This window comes from Phlebotomus papatasi, chromosome 1, assembly GCF_024763615.1.
Source record: "Phlebotomus papatasi isolate M1 chromosome 1, Ppap_2.1, whole genome shotgun sequence".
In the NCBI taxonomy this organism is placed as follows: domain Eukaryota; kingdom Metazoa; phylum Arthropoda; class Insecta; order Diptera; family Psychodidae; genus Phlebotomus; species Phlebotomus papatasi.
Genome location: NC_077222.1, coordinates 59,586,177 through 59,608,515, shown reverse-complemented (window position 1 = coordinate 59,608,515; position 22,339 = coordinate 59,586,177). Strand labels below are relative to the sequence as shown.

Sequence of the window (22,339 nt, the reverse complement as noted above, 5' to 3'; positions counted from 1 at the left end):
TAAGATAATACAGATGGTTAGTATGATAGAAAATGATAACAATTAAAAAAATAACAATAAATCATTTTCCCAAATTTGAAGAAGTAAATATTTATCAACGGGTTTAAAAAAAAAGCTCAAGGAATATAAGCTCTAAACGTTTTATAACCGGATTCACATTGTAAATTTTTGCCCTTGAAAATGTTGTCTTAATATTAATAAATCTCTTATTTTAATAATTTTTCGGAATTTGTAGATTTTTTAAGCGGCCAAGATTCGTGTATAGCTGTATATTACAGTAAAAGACGATATTACTAAATTACATATGTTCTCTAGTCACAATTATATCTTTGTAATTTGCAACATTGTTGCTATCTTATATGTGGCGTGGAAATTTGAAAAGAAGTAGCGAAAAAATCCCTCCATTTCCCATGAAATTAAACTCATGAAGCTCATCAAAGGTGAGCTCTGTAGTAGCTATAATTGAATTAAATGAATGTTTGGCTGTCTACATATATTCATATTTTATTGCATTTCATTTATGAATGAGTGTGTTGTAAGGCATAAAAGACGATTAATGTTTAAATATTGCTCGCGTCTCTCAAAGTGCACCTCCATCAGTGTTTGTGTGCGAGCACAGAAATCACATTAAATGATCTTTCTCTTCGGCTTTCTATTTGCTTTGGATTTTATTGGAAAAAAAAAGAAAGAGTAGAAGAAATGATATAGCAAAACAAATAAAATATAACTAACAGATGAAATTATAAATAAATGGGATTGTGTGATATATAAGAAACAATGTTTTATTGCAATTTCCCATGATAGAAAATTAAAATGAAAAGAACATGGTTATGTTTAAGAATATCTCATTAGTTTATTTATAACAAATCTCCGCGTGATCTGTTAATGGTGAATTGTTCAGCGATGATCTGCTTTTTATGCATTTCATCGTATTCACAAGGTACCTTGCAAAAATCATCACAAAAGACCAGCCCAGAGAAGACAAGAAAATTCAGCATTGAGTGGGAAAAGAGATTGTTTTGTGTGGCCAAAACATTGAGAACAATTTGATCATGTTTTGCCAATATTAACACCACATGAAAGTGATCTGCAGGCTCTGCAGGTGAGTTAAAAAAAGATATACACATGAATTTATTTCTCTGAATGAGATATGTGTTTCTCTCGCTTCTCTCGCAATAAAAATGCTAATTAGTCGTGAGCGAATGACCACAATTTTTAGCGATTTTTGTGCCGCAATGTAATCGATCTAATGTGTCAGCGACACAGATATAATTCATGAGAAGCTTGTGTGAAACCATGTGGCACAGAAAAATCAGTATATTAAAGGTAATCATAGAAATTGAATATCAACCAATTATGCAATGTATTGAGTGCAATCTGATTTGTGTTTTCGCAGAGCAAATACAGATCATTTTACATATCAAAATGCAGTGTCTGGTGTCTTAATGGTTAAGGTAATTTAAGTATGAATAACAATGTCCTTAATGCGTGGCTAAACACCGAAATAATGATATTCAATTCACAGTGCATGATCCTTTTCAAACCAATGTTACAAGACTTTGCATAATAAGTGAACATTATCTCTCCACCTAATTATTATTAAAAAAAAATAGTTCAAATGCAAGACTAGTTAAGTTTTCCATTGAATTTGCACTTTTATTGCAATAAAAAAAAAATATTTTCACTTTCAATCTCAAAGAAAATCAATGGAATGCACCGTTAAAAAGCTTCAGCGATTTTAGCGCCATGAACTTAATTGGAAATTTATTCTTAACCACAAGATATTAACACACATTTATCTCACTCACGCTTAATACTCATTTTATTGCTCTTAACCTTTAGTTAAGAAAACAATTTATCGGTTATTTGCTGGATTTCTTGGTCAATAATAATACTTTAAGAATGATTTGTGCACTATGTATAGTTTTCAGCCTGGTACCAGGCGCCTCCATCCAAAAAGCTCTAAATGTCTAAATACGTTAGAGCGGTATTTTATATTATCGAATGAAATTATAAACCAGCGTATAACTTATTTTAAGGAACGAAAATTTGCTTCTTCTTACTAAATATTCTGCCAAGATTTATACTCCAAGAATCTATGAGTATTATGTGGCTTCAGTATTGTCAAAATTGTCTTGTTGATCATGTGATTGATAATGAGACAATTTCAAATTAGGTTTGAATGCGAAAGAGTGGGATAGAAATATGTTATATTGGTTATAGTAGATAAAAAACGTGATGTAAATTTTTATTTAATGATTTTTTTTCTGAATTTTGTAACATCACAAAAAAGATATTCGAGATATTTCAGCTCATACAAAAAGTACATGCTTAACACTAAACCTACCGACCGTTTTTGGTGATTTTTCCTAGCACGCTCGGTTAATAAGAGACCACAGTAGATAGGATACTCGACAAATTTTTCTTAGAAATAAGAAAAATATTAAAATTTAAACATTGAAAAATATATTACATGCATATTTTAAGAAATTCATAAAGTTTGATAGCGATATTGTACCGCTTAAATATGTGTTAATATTAAAAAGTTTTTAAACCGGTGAATTTGACCGGTCTTGGTAGGTCTAGTGTTAAAGAATTTCTTTTTTCTAAAAATAATAAATAAATAAAAAAATATAATACATTTTACTTAAATTTTATTATAGCCTTTGTCACAGCCTGTGTTTTTATTTTCTTTAAATGAGTTTTTTTTTATCAGGAAATTTATCATTCTCAGTCATTTTGCAATAATATCATTCTTTCGCACTTTAAAGTCAGTTGAGCTAATTTGTTATGATATTCAAAAGAAGAGTGCGAAACAGTGAAAAAGAGAAAGAACAGGATACGAATTTTGACTTCATGAAATTTTTCCAAGATGTTCCGAAGCCGTAAAAATCAAATTTGATAAGAAAAATTTGAAAAGCAACAAATCATCATGTAAGTACTTGAAAAGAAGAAATGTAGAAATCAAAATTTACATCCCTTTCTCAAACATTTTGTGTATGTCTATCCCACTCTTTCACATTCAAAATTAGATTGAACTAAATTAAATTCATTGAGATTTTCAAAAAAAAAAGTAAAAATAAAGAAAAATAAGAGTGCGAATATACAAAATGTTTGGTTAGAGATATATTTGAATTTTGATTCCGTCAAATTTTTCTGATCGATGAGATCTAAAGTTTAAAAGTTATTAATAAAATTTCAATATTTCACTAATAAAATTTGATTTTTTGTGTGTTTTAACTGGGTTTTAACTTTATGTAATTTAGCAATACAAAACATTTAGGGAATTAAAAATAATGGTTAAGGTTAAGGTCTAACTTCCCAAATCTCAATGTAACCACACCACCACTTATAATGGGAGCAAGGAAGGAACCACCACGCGCATTTAGGGCTTTCATCGGAACTAAATCATTGCTTCTGGACAGTCCCCGGGGACTGGATGATCCTTTCACCATGAGGCTTAAATTGAGTGTCGAAAGAACATGCGAATACCTTAACCACAAAGCAAGTGAAAACTCTCTTATTCTATCTTGCGGTAATGACTACAATCAATACATAAAGGTTCTTTTCAGAACCGGCCCTTAGTATCATATGTGTTTGTCCGTTACCTCCTGCCTCATGCGGAACAGGTGATTTGATGTCGACAAGTCCCCTTGCCATTGACGTGGTCCGTTTTTGAGCAAGACAAACTTAATTTTAGACCTCGAAACGGTTAATAAAATAACCACTTCTAATTTTTACAATGCTCACTCTCTTATTCGGATCGGAGTTATTCGGACGATATCTTCACGGCTTCATTTAAAATGTAGTTCATATATAGTGAAAGTGAATTAATTTATGAAGTTTTTGTTTAATAAGTGGACTATAAAAACAAAGTCTCTGTCTTCTCAATTATTCTTTCTCTAAAATTTTAATTCTAATTCTACAAAAAAATTAAAATTCCCATGTGGCGAACATTTAATCAAAATTACATATGGTAGAATCAATATTCACAAAACATTCACAATTTTATATGGGAAGAAGAAAATATTCGAATATTTTCCTAAATATTCGCATTATTCAGAAATTTATACAAATATTCGGGATATTTTCGATTTTTTTAATATTCGCGATATTCATGATATTTATGTGAAATATTTACGAAAAAGTACCAATATTCACGATATTCACGAGGTAGATGTCGTAGACTCGCGAACTGTCTTCCCCTTGAAAATTCCTGCAAGGAAAAGTGCCCATGCTTTACACGGTCCCAAGCTTTACAATGACTAAATTTTTCCTATGTTTTTGAATAAATGCGACTTCGCAATATATTTTAAAAACAGGACACTGCCCTGTAGTTTAAAAAAAAAAAATTAGTCATTATAAATCTTGGGACCGTTTAAAGCATGGGCACTTTGCCTCATAATTATTCGAATAATCGGATGTGGTTTTTTTTTCCTTTAGTACAGTAGACTGTCTCAAATTCAGACATTTGGGACTGAAATGTCACCCGAATTAGAGAGAAATTCGGGCGACAAACTTTTTGAAATGCAACGAATTTTTATTCATCTGCATACACATATTGAGTTTACATGCTTATATATATCGCAAATTGCATGAAAATCCCTTAATATTGCAAAATCACATCAAAACTAAGACAAATCACGCTAAATTTGAGGATATTTGATTCATTTGATAATCATAATCAAACTTGAAAATTAACAATAAACTTTTTTCAAATGTAACTGCTGCCCGAATTAAAAAAGTAGCCCGATCTTAAAAGAGCCGAATTAGCAAGAGTCTACTGAATTTCTATACTTTTTGTTTATAATAATTTTTAGCTGCTTTGAATATTAAATATTGCCCTGATTCTTCTGATGGGTCACAGTATCATTTTAACGATTTTAACATTTTATTTATTTAGAAATTTATTATGTAGTGTAGTTTGATTGAAAGCTTTTATATTTTTTATGATGTTGGAAAATATATAATATTATCCTTTTTTGTAAAATATTTAATTCTCATTTCAATAAATATTCTTTAAAAACATTTATAAAAAACTATATGCCATGCCGAGTTGATTTCAAATAATTAACAAAAAATCATCAAAAATTGCAAAGGAAAAGAAGCAGCAATGACTTTTTTCTCATAGTTCGAACAATTAACATTTAACAAATTATTCTAAATTTCTCGTGTAATTGTTTTATCTATTTTTTTTTCCAAATGCAAAATCAAAATTAAAAGGTTATGTGATGTGATATTAGAAAATTCCGATGCAGATATTTGTGAACCTAACCTCACATTGCGGTGTTGTCATTGGTGGAAATCGTGGTGAATGTTGTTTTGAGCGTTTTTTTATGAGTCTTTGAGTGCTAATAAAGGTCAAAGATGGGGTATAATCTTAAGGATGAGAGTGAAGTGAAGGAATACATTGAAAATCTAGGAATTGAGTATCGATTTGGGTGTTTTTCTGAGAAGAAATCAGAAGGTGCGCGAATGACATAACAATCCGGCTACAGAAATGACTTCCGGATGTATATTCTTCTGTCTTTCTGTGGATATTTTCAGTGTGTCACCTACTGGGAGATTACTTGGAGGGTATAAAGAAAGACTTTGAGAAGGCTGGTAAGGTCTATCGATCGAATTGCGATGACTATGGCTATGCGAGATCCTGCCTCAAGTACGGACACTACAGCTTTGTTGGGAAGGGAGAGAGTGGTAGCCGGGGAGATCCTCTCAAGGTATGCAGGAACTTAGGATATCCCTATGTAGATTCTAATATTGGAACTATGCTTCTTCTCATCAGGCATATAGATACTACGAGAAGGGATGTAGTTTGAATGATGCAGATAGCTGCCTTCATGCGGGTCTTCTGCTGGTATCCCAGTCACTACCGAAAGAAGTCAAACGAGACATCCCAAAGGCATTTGAGAACCTCAAAAAGAGCTGTGAAATGAACAACGCCACGGCATGCTTTTACCTCTCCGGAATGCACATTTCCGGTGTACAGACGCAAGCCGATTCTGCGGCCAAGACGGGAAAGTTTATCATTGCCAAGGACATGAAGAAAGCCTTTGAGTTTGCATACAAAGCCTGTGAGTTGAAAAATATGTATGCCTGTGCAAATTTGAGTCAAATGTACGCAAGAGGGGATGGGATTGAGAAGAATGAGGAGAGAGCTGAGAAGTACAAGAAAATGGCACTAGAAATGCAGGATGAAGTCAAACAACAGGCATCTTTAGAATTCCAGCAGGGAGTCAATACCTCGTAGCTCAATTCTACTTTGTTCAAATTGTAAATCCAATGCCCCAAAAAGAAAAATTCCACTGACCCTACCAGATGCCGCAAAAGTCATGTAAATATAGTCAAATTTATTCACTTAAAATCCTATTTTGCCTTTCAGTTCTATTATTGCACAGTTTGCTCTGAACAATTTGAAAATGATTTTTTGTGAGATAGGGTAGTGTGCTAAATTTCGGCATAGTTGCATGCAAGCGTCAAAGTCTCAAGTTTGAAATGTAATATTTTAAATACAAATTGATTTTTTTTATTCTTCCTTCTGAAAGAGTGTTGCTTGGAACCTTGTAAAGAGTTTACCGTGTTTATTTACTCTAAAATCATTCTTAATACATTTTAAAATGAATAAAAATATAGACATAGCTTCGGTCCCCTATTTCGGCCACCTTCATTCTCATAGTTTCTTGCCCTTCGGGAATTCTTCCAATTTCTTTTTCACGTCATCTCGTTTGTCGAAGCTACATTTTTTGTTATTTTTTTGCATTGTATAATCTTTAGAGTACGTAAAATCTAAAAGTTGATGGAAATTCGAGGAACAAAAAAGGTGGCCGGAATTGCAAGCTGGCCGAAATTTGACACACTTACCCTAATTAAAAAAGAGATGAGTTGGATATTCTTGGAAGAATGTTCAGCACATCTTTTGTAAATGACTGACCGGGGATCCAAAGGATTAATGGACATGATACGGATTTGTGTAACTTTTTATACGAACTACCTTGGGAATATCGTGAATATTGGTATTTTTTCGTGAATGTCGCGAATATTAAAAAAAAAAAACGTGAATATTGCGAATATTTAGAAAAAACATTCGAATATTTTCTTTTTCCCATATAAAATTGTGAATATTTTGTGAATATTGATTCTATCACATGTAATTTTGGTAAGATGTTCGCCACTTGGGAATTTTAATAATTTTTTTGTAGGACTAGAATTAGAATTTTGGAAAAACAATAATTGAGAAGATATTTTTTATAGTCCAGTTATTAAACAAAAACATCATAAATTAATCCACTTTCACTATATGAACTACAATTTAAATGAAGCCGTCAAGATATCGTCCGAATAACTCCGATCCGAATAAGAGAGTGAGCATTGTAAAAATTGCTATAACATTGTAAACCCTTAACTCTTTCGTCTCTTTTGGGACTGTAGTACCCAAAGAAGCATGCATGTTCTATGAAAAACAATGTTTATTAATTATTCAGAACTGATATAAATCCGATTCTTGTGGATGATTACAAACTATAAGGATGTCCAAATGTGAGATATTTTTTGTAGGACCTCAATTAATTCCTGAGCTTAGATATTTTTGATTAAAAATTGTGAAATTTGCTTGCAGCATATGCTGCGGTCCGGAAAGAGTTAAAAAGCTCCGCCCAAAAAACAATAGTGACTTAAGATTTAAGATTTACGGCCAAAAAAATACTTCTCCAAAATTTTCGATGTTTTAAGGGAAAAAATCTATGGGAGTGCTGAAATAGACCATTACCACCACTACAATCATAGGCGGAGTCAGTAATATCGTTTAAGCAAAATAGGCCACGCCCCTATCGACTATACGAAAATACTGTGATGATCGTCGTGTGATTTGTAAACTTTTTATCAATATGGAGCTGTCTGAAAAATTTTACAAGTCTGCGGATTAATATTAAAAGTTCCCATTTAGAACAAGATACAGTAGAACCCCGCTATAGGCCATCGCTCTATAGTCCACAATTTATCGACCGTTGATTTCAAAACACTGATTTTAAGTTAGGTTATGTTTTTTAGTACGCGACATGCAATGTTGTCATGTGGCAAACTTTATTGAGTAGTTGTGATAATTGTGATCCATAATGAAGAAAGCGAGGACAAGTACCACAATCGCAAAGAAAGTGGAAGCCGTCGAACAATTTCAATACTAAAAGTCGTTGATAATTTTAAAAGGGGTGGCAAAGCGTCCCAGGCTTTGCGGAATGCTCGAACTCGTGACTTAGATGGCTTAGATAGATGCTATACCGCTAAAGTACTTTTGCATCATTTACCGTTTACCGGTACTCAATCGATTTAAATCGATTCATAAATCACTCAATAAATTCGATAAAATAGTTTGAAGAGTAATAAAAATTATATTCGAACAAAAATTACTTATCGGTTCATCGTAACCGGTTCATTACCGGTTCACAACCGATTTGAACCGGTTCAGTTTTGTCGGAAATTCCAACACCTTTCCAACGAGCCCAAACATGACACCATTCGCTTGATAAATGCGCTCTCTAGTGTCTTTTTAACCCTTTAAGGACGATTGGAACACCCGTGTCCCATAAAGAAAATAATTTTTCCTGACTACCTGAAGGACCTGAAGTTAATTTTTCTTATGTCTGTACATAATTGTAAAGTAGAAGGTTGAAGGAATCTAGAATATTTTTTTCAAGTCTCTAGCTATTTGCTATGTAGTAAATATTTAACCTAAAAAATGACGAATTTTTAAATTCTCAAATTCATAATTGATTTTATTTATTTTTTATACTTCCAATTTTTTTTAAGCAAAACCCTTTTGGCAATAAAAACTACAATACTCATACGTAATATTTTTCATTAAAGCGAAAAATATTATTTATTAGTATTGTCAGAAAAATTACTTAAATTTTCGGGCTATTTTTGTCCCTATCGTTCATAGAAGCACAAAATACACCGAATCAGACTCTGTTGAACTTTCCAAGGTTAGATGTAAGACTTATCATTGATTATGTTTCTCGGTTTAATTTTTATTGTTGATTTTCAGTCCGTAAAAAGTGTCTCGTCGTTAAAGGGTTAATCTTTGACGTTGAAAAACCGTTATAAGGAATGATTCAACGGTATTTTCGTCTAAGGACGAAATGTCCGCCTTGGTAATCTCTAAAACATATTCAAAAATGAAAAAATCGCACGACGCGTTTCCGAGCAATCCCAAAAAACATGGTTTTTTAGGGGAAGGGGACGGGTGGGGGGAAAATAAGGGGCATGTTAACGATCCTTGGGTCGACTTACGGGGGGTCCTCCGGAGGTCCCAAGTCGCTATCTCTTACCGTTTGGCCTCTAGAGCCAAGGGGTAACTCATTTCCATTTTTTCTGACAAGGGTTTCTGGTTTCTCGGGTTTCGCGATGCAGAAATTGGGTTTCTCGAGTTTCGCGATGCAGATACTGGGTTTCTCGGGTTTCGCGACGCAATTTTTGGGTTTCTCGGGTTTCGCGAAGCGTTTCTCGGACAATTGACGAGAGTTTCTCAATATGAGTTACCCCTTGTCTAGAGCTGGCGACAGTCAGACAGACGGACGGACAAACAGCGTGACGACATTCCTCAGAAATCGTCTGAAACGCGAAGATTTGTTGATAAAATTGATCTCCGGGGGGTGGAAGGTAGAAATTTTGAGGGGGTGAAAAAATCGAGGGATTATATACTGCTCTCTCCGTGGAGTTCGAGCAGTAAAAATGACATGGACTATAGTGCGACCCAAGTGTCAGATTTGGAACCAAATATGGACTATAGCGAGGCTCTACTGTATAAAAAGAGGCGTGGCTTTCGTGTGTAGGCAGTACAACAGAGTTTTTGCGTTTGCTTATCATTTCCGAAGATTTATATTCTCTAAACTAGCATTTTCAGCGACTTTGGCTAATACAAGCTAGAATACAAATTTTATTGTATAGGGTAAGTGTACCAAATTTCGGCATAGTTGTATGCAAGCGCCAAAGTCTTATGTTTGAAATGTAATATTTTTAATACAAATTGAATTTTTTTGTTACTTTTTAATAAGGAGTGTTCCTTAGAACCTTGTAGGCAGTCTATCGTCTTTATTTTCTCTAAATTCACTCATAATACATTCTAAAATGCATAAAAATGTAGACATTACATTTGTGGCCTATTTCGGCCACCTTCATTTTCACAGTTCCTTGCCCTTCTAGAATTCTTCTAATGTCTTTTTTAGATCATCTTGTTCGTCGAAGCGATATTTTTTGTTATTTTTTTTCATTGTATTATTTATAGAGTATGCAAAAACGAAAAATTCAATGAAATTCGAGGAACAAAAAATGTGGCCGAAATTACAAGCTGGCCGGAATTTGGCACACTTACCCTATTTGGTTAAAATATGAATCCAAAAATGATCTTCTTAATTACGGTTAGAACAATACAATAACCTTCAGTTCTAGAAACTTCTAAGTCCATTTTTTGTCTGTGATTATCGAACATATTTTAAAATTTTTTCGATAGATTATAAACAGATTTTTTTAAAAATATTCATTGACATAATAAACAGTTTACCAAAAGCTTATATTAAAAAGTTATAGTTAATAGCTAAAAATAAAAGTCTAACCTAAGAAAATAATGAAATATTTTCTGCGACAAAACTTTCTAATCTGCAGTGCAGAAGAATTTTTAATCAAAAGCTGCTGCAAAAAACAGTCCTGAACGTTTTTTAAAATTTTTATTTGGTTTTATTAAAAAGGTATCAGATCAAAGATCATTATGTAAATGAAGGACAATATTTCCTGAACTGGAATATCTCAATAAAACATAACTAAATTAGAAGTAATTTTACTGGCCGAAACATTAGCTACACCTCACGCCCATATGGCGTGGCTGACTTTTATACGTCGCTGGTTATTGGTTGTCCGAAATCTTACGAAGACTGGAGATTCGCTTATAGCGAATGTTGTAAACATTTCAATAACAAAAAAAGTAATTAAAATAATAAAAACTGCAACTGATCATATCTTCGTAAATGGGCGTGGCCTAAATTTATTACCGGGCGGGGCTTATTCAAGGGACAATTTTTTTGATTTTTTGCAAAATATGTTACTAAAAAAAAGTTACAGTATATATACCGTAGACAATGTCCATTTATTGTTCCTCAAGTTGCTGCTCCCGCCGCTGTCGCTCTTCCTCCTCCCTGAAGACATCGGGAATGGGAGCAGGTTCGTCCGTTTTTGCAATTAGTTCGTACTTTTCGGCCGCTTTTAGGCACTGCATGGCCACTTCCCTTGCCTTTGCCCGACTGTCATCAGGCAATTGCGAAAGTCCCATCAAGAGTTCCATGATGTCCGTATCGAAGATTTTCTGGGCCGTATCCCTGCCACTGTTGATCATATTGAGAATTGTCACAACACCACGATGCTGAACTTGTGGACTGGGATTGGCAATCCACGTATGGAGCACCTCCAGCCAAGCTTGAGCCTCGAAGATCTTACTGCAGCATTTCTCACTGGAAGACGTGAGAATGGCCAGAGCTCCAGAAGCCGCTACGGCTGTCTCTTCGTCCTCATCTTCACTGAGCAGTGTTAGGAATTTGATCTTATCGTTGTTGCCCTCGTGAGCTTTCACCACGTCCGGTGACATGCAGAGATTGCAAATGCACTGAGCAGCTGCTCGTTGCAGCATCAGATGATCCTCCATCAGGTACATCTCAATGCGAGACAATCCCTGTTCTTTTAGAATCCTCTGACGGACGGATTCACTCTGTGAGGCCAGATTGCAGAGTGCCAGCATAGCTTCAAAGTTCTCCAGGGCCGTACAGTCAGGATGAAGCTGATTGAGGAGTGGCCTTACGACTTCCAGAGCTCTCTGTCCGGGAAAAGCCACTTCGGGATTTATCGAGATGCCAATGCGTGAGAGAGCTTGAGCTGCTTGTCTCTTGCCTTTGGCTGTTCCCTGAAGTGCCAGCGGTAGGAGTGCCTTAGCTCCTCCATGCTGAACAACCTTCCCTCGGATCTCCTGCTGTCCACAGAGAGCATTGAAAACCCTTGCAATCAGTTCCTTCGAATTATCACTGTCTGTCTTGGTCAGAGCCACAAGAGCCGTGGTTATTCCCTCATTTCCCAGGATAATCACTCTCTTGCTGATAAAATCCGGATCATCGAGTTCATGCTCCTCCGGTATGTGATGCTTGGCAAATTTAGCCAATTCTACCATTTCCGGCAGGACTTCTTGATTCTCATAGGCATTGCAGAGATTAACAAATGTCGTCACAACTCCATACAGTACACTCTGATCTCCATCCTTGGTCAGTTCAATCAATGCCTGAATTGCCGGACGATCGTCTATGAGCTTTTCTTTCACCTCAGCATCCAGAGTGAGGTAGGAAAGTCCCTCAGCAGCCCATTTTCTGATATCTTTATCCTTTCCTGGCTTTACCAGGAATCTCCGACATGCTTCAGCCAGTTTCTTCGTGGAACCATCGGCAAAGGGTCTGATGGAAGCATCCAAACCTCCTGAACTGCCCAATTTGCACAGTCCGACGAGGGCGCGAACCCTAATCCCTTCGTTCTTGGACGTATAGAGTTTCTTGAGAATGTCAATTCCCTGACTAATAATAGATTTAGCCTTGTCCTTCTTCGACGCTGCCGCTATTAGACACTCACAGGCAACTTTCTGCTGCAACGGATCCTCTTCCATCGAAGCCATAGCCAGGATCATTTGCAAAATTCCCTCTTTGGACACCACTGTATTGCCGACATCCAGGGGCCCTAGCAAAAGTGAGGTTATAGCCACTGTTACTCGCACCTTTGACTCCAAATCCGGCGCCAGGAGTTTATCCTTGACATATTCGTCAATCTGGGCAAGGAATTTCTCCCTAGCGGCATCGTAGTACATATTCTCGTACACTCTGGCCAGGCAAACGGACGCTATTGTCCTCGAAGATGGTGTAATATTCATAGCACTTTCGTACTTGTATTCCTCCAGTTCACTGCAAACATCCATCAAACGCCAGAGTCCCTTCAGTTCTACCAGCCTTTCAGCCCATGATAGGGCTGTGTAGTGCACATTACGTGTCATCAGCTGCACAATTGCATCCCTGGCTAATCCGGTAATTGTGGGATTTGTCACTGAGTACAGTAGGCAAGACAGAAGTGTATCAATTTCCTTCTGATGAGCATCACACAGTGCTTGCACAGGTTTACTCTCAGCCTTATTTTCCAATCCTGAAAAAGAATTCAGGATTGTCTGCATGCAATGTTGTGCAGCATTCACCCTATCCTCTTCATTGCTATCGATAATCTCCAGGAACCACGGAATACCAACTTCCTGGAGAACACCTTTGGTTCTCTCAACAGATTTGTGACAAACTTCTCCAACTGTCCGGATTGCACTGAGAACAATTTCCCGATTTTTCTCCACCTTCAGCAATCTCTGAATCCTCCCAAAAATCCCATCTTTGAACAAAATATCTGCAGCTACGGCTTCTCTGGCCAGCACATGAATATTATTCATGGCTGTAATGCGTTTGTCTACGGGTTGGGCAAAGTCAAAAGCCAACTGAACCATCTGACTGACCTTGTTGGAGGTGAGATTGTGCTGAGTTACTCTCTCCTGAACAATCCCATGCAATCGTTCGAGCATCTGCTGCAGAGCTCTATTGTTGGGATCTGCATTCCAAGCATCTCGAGCACTCTTGTATGCCTCCTCAAATTTCTCCAATCCCTCCAATGCCTGTGCCTTCCGGAACAAAGCTTTTGGATCATTGGGACTCAACTCCAGCGATACCTGACAATCCTTTTCGGCTTTTCCATAGTCATTGGTCTTGAGATAGCAGGCAGCTCGATTTTTGTAAAAAATACTCAAATCCTTATGAGCATCTCCACCAATTTTAATAGCCTGAGTATACTGAGAAATAGCCCTTTCCCACTCACCACTCTTGAATGCTTCATTGCCCTTCTCTTTGCACATAAGAGCCTCATCAATTACATCCATTTTCTGAGGATTTTTTCCTGCAAAAAACAACTTTTTTTCAGAGCCCCCGAAACAATTTTTCCCATTTTTCCTAACCCCACTTTACTCACGTTTCTACAACTTGAAGAAAATTGTAAGACTGTGAGAAAATTGGCACGTCGTCCCTCCTAAATACTGTACTAACAGCGGAGAATAGAAAATTCTGGATTAATCGCGATCTTTGAGGAGAAAATCTATTTTTATTCTCGGATTGCGAAATCTCAACGAAGGCACACTGTTTGTTTTCAATTGAAAACTCTTAATCTTAGCATTAATACTGGAGAAATATATGAGAAGTACATGTGATATACTGTTTAACAGACAAATTAAGTACTTTAGATTTAATAACAATGAATAAATAGGAAAAATCAGCGAGTTTTTCAAAAGAAATGCAAATCAAAATAAATAACTGTCACTTCAGATGAATCAACAACAACCCAGCAGCGAAAGTGAAGCTTACATGTAAGTGATAGTGATTTGTAGGGCTTTGTGTAAGCCATTTTTCAACTATGTAAAATTCACAACTTGTGGCCATTTTCACGAACTTATGGCCACTTGTGGAATGACTTATAGCCGCAATTTTAAATGACACAAAACAAATTTAATAATATAATAATAAAATAGGTAATAAATTGGGATCAATAAATAAAATAAATAATAATTTTATTAAGAAAGAAAAAAATGATTTTAGGTTGTTTCATAGGTTTTATTGATTTTCTTTCACAGTTTTCGATTTCTTTGGACATTTCACTTTCTGTACTTGCTTTTTCTTTTTTCTTCATCCTTTTTAAGTTTTTCTTCCTCTTTCTTGATTTTCTTTTCTTCATTCTGTCGTCTTCTTTCTATCTTCTCAAGTTCAATCCTTTTCTTTTCGTCCTCTTTTTTCTCAAAATGATCTACCCATTTGTCTGCTGTTATTACAGATGGAACGTTTTCCTCCCTACACCTTTTCTTTTTCGGAGCTTCCGGCCAATATATAGCCTTAGCCAAGGTATCACTCAACACCTTCCGCACTAAAGATGGAGCTTGGATTGCTGTCTTCTCCAAATCTGTTGTCATTTCGTTCCACATATTATAGGTCTGCATCATGTCAATCGCACCTTTCCACTCTTCTCCATTCTCTCTCGTCGACTTAAATGCATACAAAAGGGAAGGACCAATTTTCAATTCTATGTACTTGATAAATTTTACGATATCCTCCTTTTCAAATGTTTCCTGAGTATGAGTTTGGTCTTCCTTTTCAGCAAAAGCTTTCCGCTCAATTATTTTCGAGTAGTCAACTTTGGTAGAATCAAATGGATATAAACCAGTGGCTCTAAACCCTGATCTAATATTATTGCCCATTTCATCCTCTGAAATCACTGCATTCAGGAGAGTTGGAACGTCGAACTTGCTGACTTCTTGACCATTGTGGTTGATCCTCCATGCCCTTTTTAAATATTGCCAACGCGATTTGAGTGACTTGAACACAGGCACATCCAGAGGCTGCAAAATGTGTGTCGCATTTGGATAGAGGGCAATAAGAATTATCTCATGCTCCCTACACAGCCTGCTCAAATGCAACGTCATGTGGGGACTATGCCCATCCAGGAATACTGCCACTGGTCGTTTAATTTTCTTCTGATTTAAGTATGGGATAAATACATTGGCTATGTATTCATAAAAAGTGGATGCTAGCATCCAACCAGACTCCGACTTTCCAATCCCCCAGAGTGTGGAGGAGCAGATGTCGCTGCTGCTGCAGGCATTCTTTCGTATTTGTAAAGTGTGAGAGGGGGTGCAAATTCACCACTTGCACTAACAGTGAATAAAGTGGTGATGTATTCCTTATTGGACTTTGATGATTCTATGTACACGTGCTGATTTGTGGGTCCAAGGACAATTTCACCCGTCAGCGCTAGGCAAAACGCGGATTCATCCATGTTAAACACCCTTTCCGGATAACGAAGGACCTCGACATCATCGCCCAGTTGCTCCTCTACATTGACAAACCATTGCTTAATCTTACCTTCTGTAACACTGCCCCTGGCTCTATTTATATATTCTGCCTTTTTTTCTTTGACTTCCGGATGGCGCTTTAGAAAACTGTAAAACCATTGTTTTGATGGTTTTGCGTTCTTGAAGCCCTTTTTTGGTATCACACCACTGAGATTGATTTTTTCTACTGTGGTCAATAGCCCATCCATCGTGATGGGAAATCCACATTTAGCTGCGTGCACGACCCATCTCACAATCTCCTCCTCCGTCTCCTTTCCCAGAAAACTGTAAAAACTTCCGTGACCTAGAAATTCCTCTGGAGATTTTCCGGAGATTTTGTTGCGGAGAGTTGTGCGAGGAATATTATAGCTCTGGGATGCTTTAGTCGTGGACAATCCATTTCTAATGGCCCTCAATGCCTCTCGCAGTCTCTCTGTAGAATATTTAAGCTGTTTTTTCGGCTTCTTGGGTTTCTTCGCTGGTACCATAGTTCTAAGAGAAAAAAAGTAAGGTTATCTACAGCTAAATACAATTTCACGTGATAAATCTACATTTTTAAATAGTTTTGATCTAAGATCATACACAATACTCGTTTATAAACAATTTCACATTTGGATTTTAACACTTACCATCAAATTTCAAGAGATTTTTTGCCCGAAAAAGCTGAATCAAATAATCAAAACAACACTTATGACAACTATCCAAATCAAATAGTAATGCATTTCGTATGAGGGCGCCACGTGTCAAATATCGCGGCCACAAGTTCGTAAACCTATAAAATTGGTTATAACGGTTATAACTTATGGCCTTGTGTTTATTTTATATTAATTGGTAAGAAAGTTATTAAAATTGAGTAGCAGAAGAAAATATAATTACTAAGGAACTAATTCTTGAAGGATAATACTATATGTTTTCGATTGAATATATAAAATTTGGTCATCAAAAGTTTGGAGATCGTTATAGTAAATTTGTTAACGATTTGACGTATTTATAATCGTTGTCCGCCTCAGTGAAGTATTTTGCATAAATCAATTAATATTCTTCCGAAATTATTACATTAAGTCAGTAGTAAAGTTACATTTAATGATAAGATATCAAATATTCCTAATTTTGTGGTTCTTCGAAATCATTTTATGAGAAAAAATTGAGCATTTCTGCGAGGAGGCCACAAGTAAAGACTGGCCATAAGTAATGCCGTCACCCTAATTACGCTAAGCCGTCTCTCGGCTAATCCTCATGTCTGTCAAGGCGCTTACATGCACTATCATGTAAGACTTATGTAAGGCATCTTTTCGCTGCTGGGAAAACAACAACTCGGCGAAGTCAAACCCAAGTGTTTTGGGACATTTTTGGGACAACTTCGGCAACTTTCGGCTCGACCATGTGGCCAGAATACTAAAAAATCTGATTTGTTTACAATTTTTATAGAACCATTCTAGCTGAATAAAAGCATAAATTTAATAAAGAAAGCATGGCAAGACGTCCAGAACATTTAGCCCCACCGGAAATTGTAAGTTAATTGCATAAACTACTGTCAGATATCTCATAATTTTCACTTTGAATTTCCTCCTCCAGTTCTACAACGAGGATGAAGCCAGGAAGTACACAAACAAGTAGGTTTTCCCAATTAATTCTCAAAGAAATTCACACCTCAAGGATCCTATGTTTAAATTTCTAGTACTCGTATCATCGACATCCAGGTGCAGATGTGCGAGAGAGCTGTGGAGTTACTAGCTCTCCCGGAAGATGAGTCACACTTGATTCTAGACATTGGATGCGGATCTGGGCTATCTGGAAGTGTTCTTGAGGATCAGGGTCACATCTGGATTGGACTAGATATAGCCCAAGCCATGCTGGGTAAGGTATTTTATCTGCAAAGCTGAGATAAGTTTGGTTAAAAGCGATTTTCTTGCAGATGTTGCCTTGGAACGGGAAGTAGAGGGAGATCTAATACTGGGAGACATGGGGCAGGGTGTTCCCTTCAAAGCAGGAAGTTTTGATGCTGCAATCTCCATATCTGCCCTTCAGTGGCTCTGCAATGCCGACAAAAAGAGTCACAATCCTCAAAAGAGGCTCTACACCTTCTTCAGTACACTTTTCTCCTGCCTGACCCGAAGTGCACGTGCTGTTTTCCAATTCTATCCCGAAAATGCCAGTCAAATTGAACTGGTGACATCGCAGGCCATGAAAGCAGGCTTTCTGGGAGGCCTTGTAGTAGACTATCCGAATTCAGCTAAAGCCAAGAAGTACTTCTTGGTGCTAATGACTGGTGGAATGGCGCAATTGCCTCAGGCTTTAGGTACTGAGGGAGATGGGGACCAAGTGGATTACGCAAAGAAGAGAGAAATGGCCAAGAGAGCCCGGGGGAAGCCACTGAAGAAGTCCAGGGATTGGATATTGGCCAAAAAAGAACGCAGAAGGCGTCAAGGCAAGGAAACCCGTGCAGATACAAAATATACAGGAAGGAGGCGTCCTGATAGATTCTGAAAAATTATTTCGCTCAACAAAATATTGGGAAATAAGAATAAAAGCATATTTTTCCAAATTTCCGGGGACTTTCAATCGTTGAATGTTCAAAATATCTGTGACATAATGATTCTAACCTCACTTTAGGGTTCCTCAAGGTTTTTCTTTAGTCTTTCCTGGGCAAATGGGAGGGTTTCTCCGAGATTTTTAGTGCGATTCGCCCTTAGAGTGATAGTGTGATGTTTAGAAAATGTCTTAATAACTTGAGCTCAACGCAGACTCACCATATTCCTTCATGTTGTTTCTCCCGGACAAGTCTTCTGCAGACTAAAAACCACTATGACGTCTTAGGACTCACCCCTAAAGCCACTCAGAATGACATCAAGGCAGCCTACTACAAGCTTTCGATGCAGTATCATCCGGACAAAAACAAGGGTAGTGATGATGCAGCCAAAAAGTTCCGGGACATCACTGCAGCTTACGAAGTTTTAGGGACTTACCGCCTGAGAAAGCTCTACGATAAAGGTTTCCCGGAGAGTTTTCCGGGTTTATTGAGTTTTTTCTCAATTGCTTATTGCTTGCAGGGATTCTTCAGCCAACTACTGGACCCATTCACACGCCAGAATCTGAATTCAAAAGCCCAATAGAAGTTCAGCCGGATGATGATGCTCAAACAAAGTTCTACAAATCGCGCTTCAAGAGATCCGAAGTCCCAGCAGGAGGAGCCCCCATTTACGATTTTGACTTGTGGTCCAAGGAGCACTATGGATCTTCGCTTAATCGGAATCAAAAGGCGAAAAAGAAGTACGAGAAGAAGATGGCAGATTCTGGGAATTCTACGGGATATTCTCACATTGAAATTCTCCTCTTTGGAGGCCTAGTGCTGTGTGTTCTCGTATTCTATGCCAACTACGATGGAGCTCAGTACGATAAAGTGAAAGAGAAGCCACCAGAAAAGTAAAGGAAATTAGATAAATTGATGTAAATATCTTGTTAATAGAGATTAGCTTATTATTCCTAAAAAAAAACGTTGGATTTCAAAGGCAGAGGAATCGTGCTCAGAAAGGTCTGAAGCCTGGCATCGGCATAGCCATGGGGCCCGTGGGATATGGCACAGAACCCGATACCGGGTATCCTGGATGTCCAAATCCTCCAGGATTTGGACCACTACTTCTCATTAACTCAGACATCTTATCTGCTTTCAATTTTCTCAGATGCATCGTCTTCCTGGCGGTATGGAAAGAATCCAAGAATGTGTCCACATTAATCTCGTTCTCCATGAATTGTTTGACAATATTCTCTGATTCCTCCTCACTCTCTGCCGCAGCTGTCTGAAGCAGAGCAAGAGCTGTATCTTGCGACATGCTCCCTGATTTGGTTTCTGCAAAGACATCTTAATTATAATTCAAAAGCCCTCTTCTCAATTAGAACTCTCTATTACTTATTTCATTGAGCTTCTGCTCCACAGCCTCGTACAGGGCTTTTCCTTCCTGCGACAGATCATTCACACGCCCTCTCAGCTCTATCAGTTGTGGCTCCCTGGCCAGGTTCTCCTCCGCCTTTATGCGGTTCTCCAGCATAATCTCCTCCTTTTCCTTTTCAAGACTCTTTGTCTGCAGGAAAAATTACTCACTTAGTTTTGTTTTTATTCGCAAAACTACTTTTTTTTACGAGAGGCAATAAAACTTACAGCATCATTCACTCGTTCTTCGATTTGATCGTCATTGTTCAGTAAATTTTTTAGCTCATCCGAACTCATGTAGCTTAGAAGCTGTGATACTTCCGACATATAAATATTCATATTCATTTTTGAACACTTTTTCGCAAGATAATTGCGAATTTATTGAGAAAATTTCAACACAAAAACAAACTATAATTATTTTCTATGAGTCAGCTGTGATGTACTAAAATAAGGCTTCAATCGTGTACTAAATTTGTGATTCATAATGAAGCCACTTCAAGTGAGGAATCCATGGGCGTAGTTAGAAATTGAGTGAGAAAAAATGCAAAAAACAAGAAATGATTTCAAATTGGCTCTTATTAGGGTAAATTAAGCTAATTCAAAACCTGTTACTGACACGTTACTGTTTTCAGTACTAAATTACTATATTTATATATTTTCTATCATTGAATTTTTCATAGATCGACCATGTTTTCCAATGAAAAACACAATAAAATGACTTGTTTATTCGTTTTGTTTAACATTTATGTCATATTTCTGGCTAATTTTAGTTAAATTAAGTGCTAGTCTTTATTGTTAACGGTACGTAAAGGTTTCAAATGAAATAATTACCTATTTCGTGAACAAAAAGGGTTTTTCTGAAGTGTCTGCAAATGCTTCAATAGGAAACCCCGGAAATATAATTTTTTGTTGGAGAGATTTTCTTATTGTATCAGATTTGAAAGGAGAAAAAACCAGGAACCAGGAATAAGAAGAAATCCTGCACTCAGGAGCAACTTAACAAGGTTTTGGAAGCCTTTCGTCGTGATTTCACTTACACTGTTTGTCTCCAATTAGGAACTTTCCCTGTCTCCATTTGGATTAATTTGTTTCCAATAGAAGCATTTTACGCTCGTGTATTTTTCTTGTACTTAAGAAGTTTTCAAATTATATCTAAATTATTTTCACTAAACAGTAACATTCTAGAAGAGTCAAGGAGCAAATTTATGTAATTCTCTTTAGAAAAAATATAAACTTAGTGTTGAATCTTCTGTCAAAGTTAAAGCGTCTGGAAATGGTTTTGAATTCGAACATTTACCCTATTACTTGGATCCTCAAAAATAAGATGATAATTGTTGTAATTTTTCATAGTAAAAATATTGTATTATCTTAAATCGTGGAGATCGTAAATGAGAATATAAAACGATCATCGTAGTAATAATTTCAAAAATTATCCTAGCAGAAAGTAAAAACTTCGTCTTTCAGTAGAAAGTTTAATTTTTCAGATACTTATATTACGATATTTGTTGTGAAGTTTAACTTTCGATTGATGCTGCCATGTTGCCACTTCTTTTCAATTTAATGAAATTTATTCGATTGAAATTATGTATCTCACCCTTTCAACCGGAAATCATATATTTAATATTACACCTGAAAAAGGAGTCAAGAAGCTCCGAAAAACGTCATGTTAAGTAATAAAGGATTAATCGTATCGAGACACTTTATTTCTATTACAATGTAATATTTACAACGTGCTTATGTTGGAAGAATCTCCTGATCGCAGACCGCCAAGGAACACCTTCTTCATAATGTGGATGCTTCTTCCAAGTTCCCGGAGTTTTTGGGCAGAGGCGGTGCATTTTTATTACTTTATATCACAGTGGAAAAGCCTTTTTCTAGACATTCAGGTCTGTGAACTGGGCGGGACTCGAACTCACAACATTGTGAGATAAAGGAGAATAAGATCAGGTCAAAATCCATGTACTCTCTTTTTTTTTATGAATGGAAAAGATAACGGGTTTTTTACGTTAAACAATTATTTAGCACCAACTCAGAAGCATTATTTAGGGCTTTAATGTTAAGTTTTAAACGTTAGGCCTTAGTTATGGATAAATTTTTCCATGCATATCAATGGCATATGAATGAAATGAGTCAAATACACCTCCTATTTTTAGCTCCGAATATTGTACAAGCAGTTGAAACAAGAATAATGATACGTTTTATTTAACCAGCGTTAACTTTAGAAAACCAGATAATATTGTGCGATCGAGAGTTTCAGAAAAAAAACAATAGAAAATAAATAAAAACACGTATTTTATTTCTGGGGAGTAAAATAGGGTATTTTCTATGGACGCCTTTCAAGGAGTGGTGTGAAAGATAGGGTCTAATTCAGGCTATAATTCACGCTTATCTCGTCAACAAGAAAAACTTACAAGAAAAAGTTACAAAGAAAAAAC

At 36.5% G+C, this 22,339-nt stretch overlaps 5 protein-coding genes across 5 annotated transcripts; 3 read left to right on the top strand and 2 right to left on the bottom strand.

The window, feature by feature from the left end:
- The first annotated feature begins 5,267 nt into the window (after positions 1–5,267).
- On the top strand, positions 5,268–6,364 carry LOC129809508 (cytochrome c oxidase assembly factor 7 homolog). The gene is made up of 3 exons (XM_055859362.1): positions 5,268–5,467; positions 5,548–5,720; positions 5,786–6,364. The coding sequence occupies exons 1-3, from the start codon at positions 5,368–5,370 to the stop codon at positions 6,248–6,250; spliced, it is 738 nt and encodes a 245-aa protein (XP_055715337.1). The 5' UTR covers positions 5,268–5,367; the 3' UTR covers positions 6,251–6,364.
- Positions 6,365–11,003: 4,639 nt separating this feature from the next.
- On the bottom strand, positions 11,004–14,436 carry LOC129809504 (protein unc-45 homolog B). Its single transcript, XM_055859357.1, has 2 exons — positions 14,071–14,436; positions 11,004–13,998 (listed from the first exon to the last, which is right to left on the bottom strand). Exon 2 carries the CDS (start codon positions 13,979–13,981, stop codon positions 11,135–11,137), a length of 2,847 nt encoding a protein of 948 aa, XP_055715332.1. The 5' UTR covers positions 13,982–13,998; positions 14,071–14,436; the 3' UTR covers positions 11,004–11,134.
- A 2,887-nt stretch (positions 14,437–17,323) lies between these two features.
- On the top strand, positions 17,324–18,521 carry LOC129809505 (probable 18S rRNA (guanine-N(7))-methyltransferase). Its single transcript, XM_055859358.1, has 4 exons — positions 17,324–17,486; positions 17,552–17,589; positions 17,655–17,833; positions 17,892–18,521. Exons 1-4 carry the CDS (start codon positions 17,448–17,450, stop codon positions 18,461–18,463), a joined length of 828 nt encoding a protein of 275 aa, XP_055715333.1. The 5' UTR covers positions 17,324–17,447; the 3' UTR covers positions 18,464–18,521.
- Positions 18,522–18,564: 43 nt separating this feature from the next.
- LOC129809506 (dnaJ homolog subfamily C member 30, mitochondrial) lies at positions 18,565–19,441 on the top strand. The gene is made up of 2 exons (XM_055859359.1): positions 18,565–18,967; positions 19,027–19,441. Exons 1-2 carry the CDS (start codon positions 18,682–18,684, stop codon positions 19,401–19,403), a joined length of 663 nt encoding a protein of 220 aa, XP_055715334.1. The 5' UTR covers positions 18,565–18,681; the 3' UTR covers positions 19,404–19,441.
- Positions 19,415–20,372, bottom strand: LOC129809507 (vacuolar protein sorting-associated protein 37B). Its single transcript, XM_055859361.1, has 3 exons — positions 20,133–20,372; positions 19,884–20,055; positions 19,415–19,823 (listed from the first exon to the last, which is right to left on the bottom strand). The coding sequence occupies exons 1-3, from the start codon at positions 20,247–20,249 to the stop codon at positions 19,501–19,503; spliced, it is 612 nt and encodes a 203-aa protein (XP_055715336.1). The 5' UTR covers positions 20,250–20,372; the 3' UTR covers positions 19,415–19,500.
- Between the last annotated feature and the right edge of the window lie 1,967 nt (positions 20,373–22,339).

Excerpts from the sequence above, each read along its gene's own strand:
- LOC129809505 (XM_055859358.1), top strand. The coding sequence starts at position 17,448 with ATGGCAAGACGTCCAGAACATTTAGCCCCACCGGAAATT. Across the intron at positions 17,590-17,654 it reads GCCAGGAAGTACACAAACAA|TACTCGTATCATCGACATCC; the intron begins GTAGGTTTTCCC and ends TTAAATTTCTAG. Across the intron at positions 17,834-17,891 it reads TATAGCCCAAGCCATGCTGG|ATGTTGCCTTGGAACGGGAA; the intron begins GTAAGGTATTTT and ends ATTTTCTTGCAG.
- LOC129809508 (XM_055859362.1), top strand. The coding sequence starts at position 5,368 with ATGGGGTATAATCTTAAGGATGAGAGTGAAGTGAAGGAATACATTGAA. Across the intron at positions 5,468-5,547 it reads TTCTGAGAAGAAATCAGAAG|TGTGTCACCTACTGGGAGAT; the intron begins GTGCGCGAATGA and ends GGATATTTTCAG. Across the intron at positions 5,721-5,785 it reads GCCGGGGAGATCCTCTCAAG|GCATATAGATACTACGAGAA; the intron begins GTATGCAGGAAC and ends TCTTCTCATCAG.
- LOC129809507 (XM_055859361.1), bottom strand. The coding sequence starts at position 20,249 with ATGAATATGAATATTTATATGTCGGAAGTATCACAGCTTCTAAGCTAC. Across the intron at positions 20,056-20,132 it reads AAGAACGAGTGAATGATGCT|ACAAAGAGTCTTGAAAAGGA; the intron begins GTAAGTTTTATT and ends TTTTTCCTGCAG. Across the intron at positions 19,824-19,883 it reads GCAGAAGCTCAATGAAATAA|AAACCAAATCAGGGAGCATG; the intron begins GTAATAGAGAGT and ends ATGTCTTTGCAG.
- LOC129809506 (XM_055859359.1), top strand. The coding sequence starts at position 18,682 with ATGTTTAGAAAATGTCTTAATAACTTGAGCTCAACGCAGACTCACCAT. Across the intron at positions 18,968-19,026 it reads GAGAAAGCTCTACGATAAAG|GGATTCTTCAGCCAACTACT; the intron begins GTTTCCCGGAGA and ends TATTGCTTGCAG.
- LOC129809504 (XM_055859357.1), bottom strand. The coding sequence starts at position 13,981 with ATGGATGTAATTGATGAGGCTCTTATGTGCAAAGAGAAGGGCAATGAA.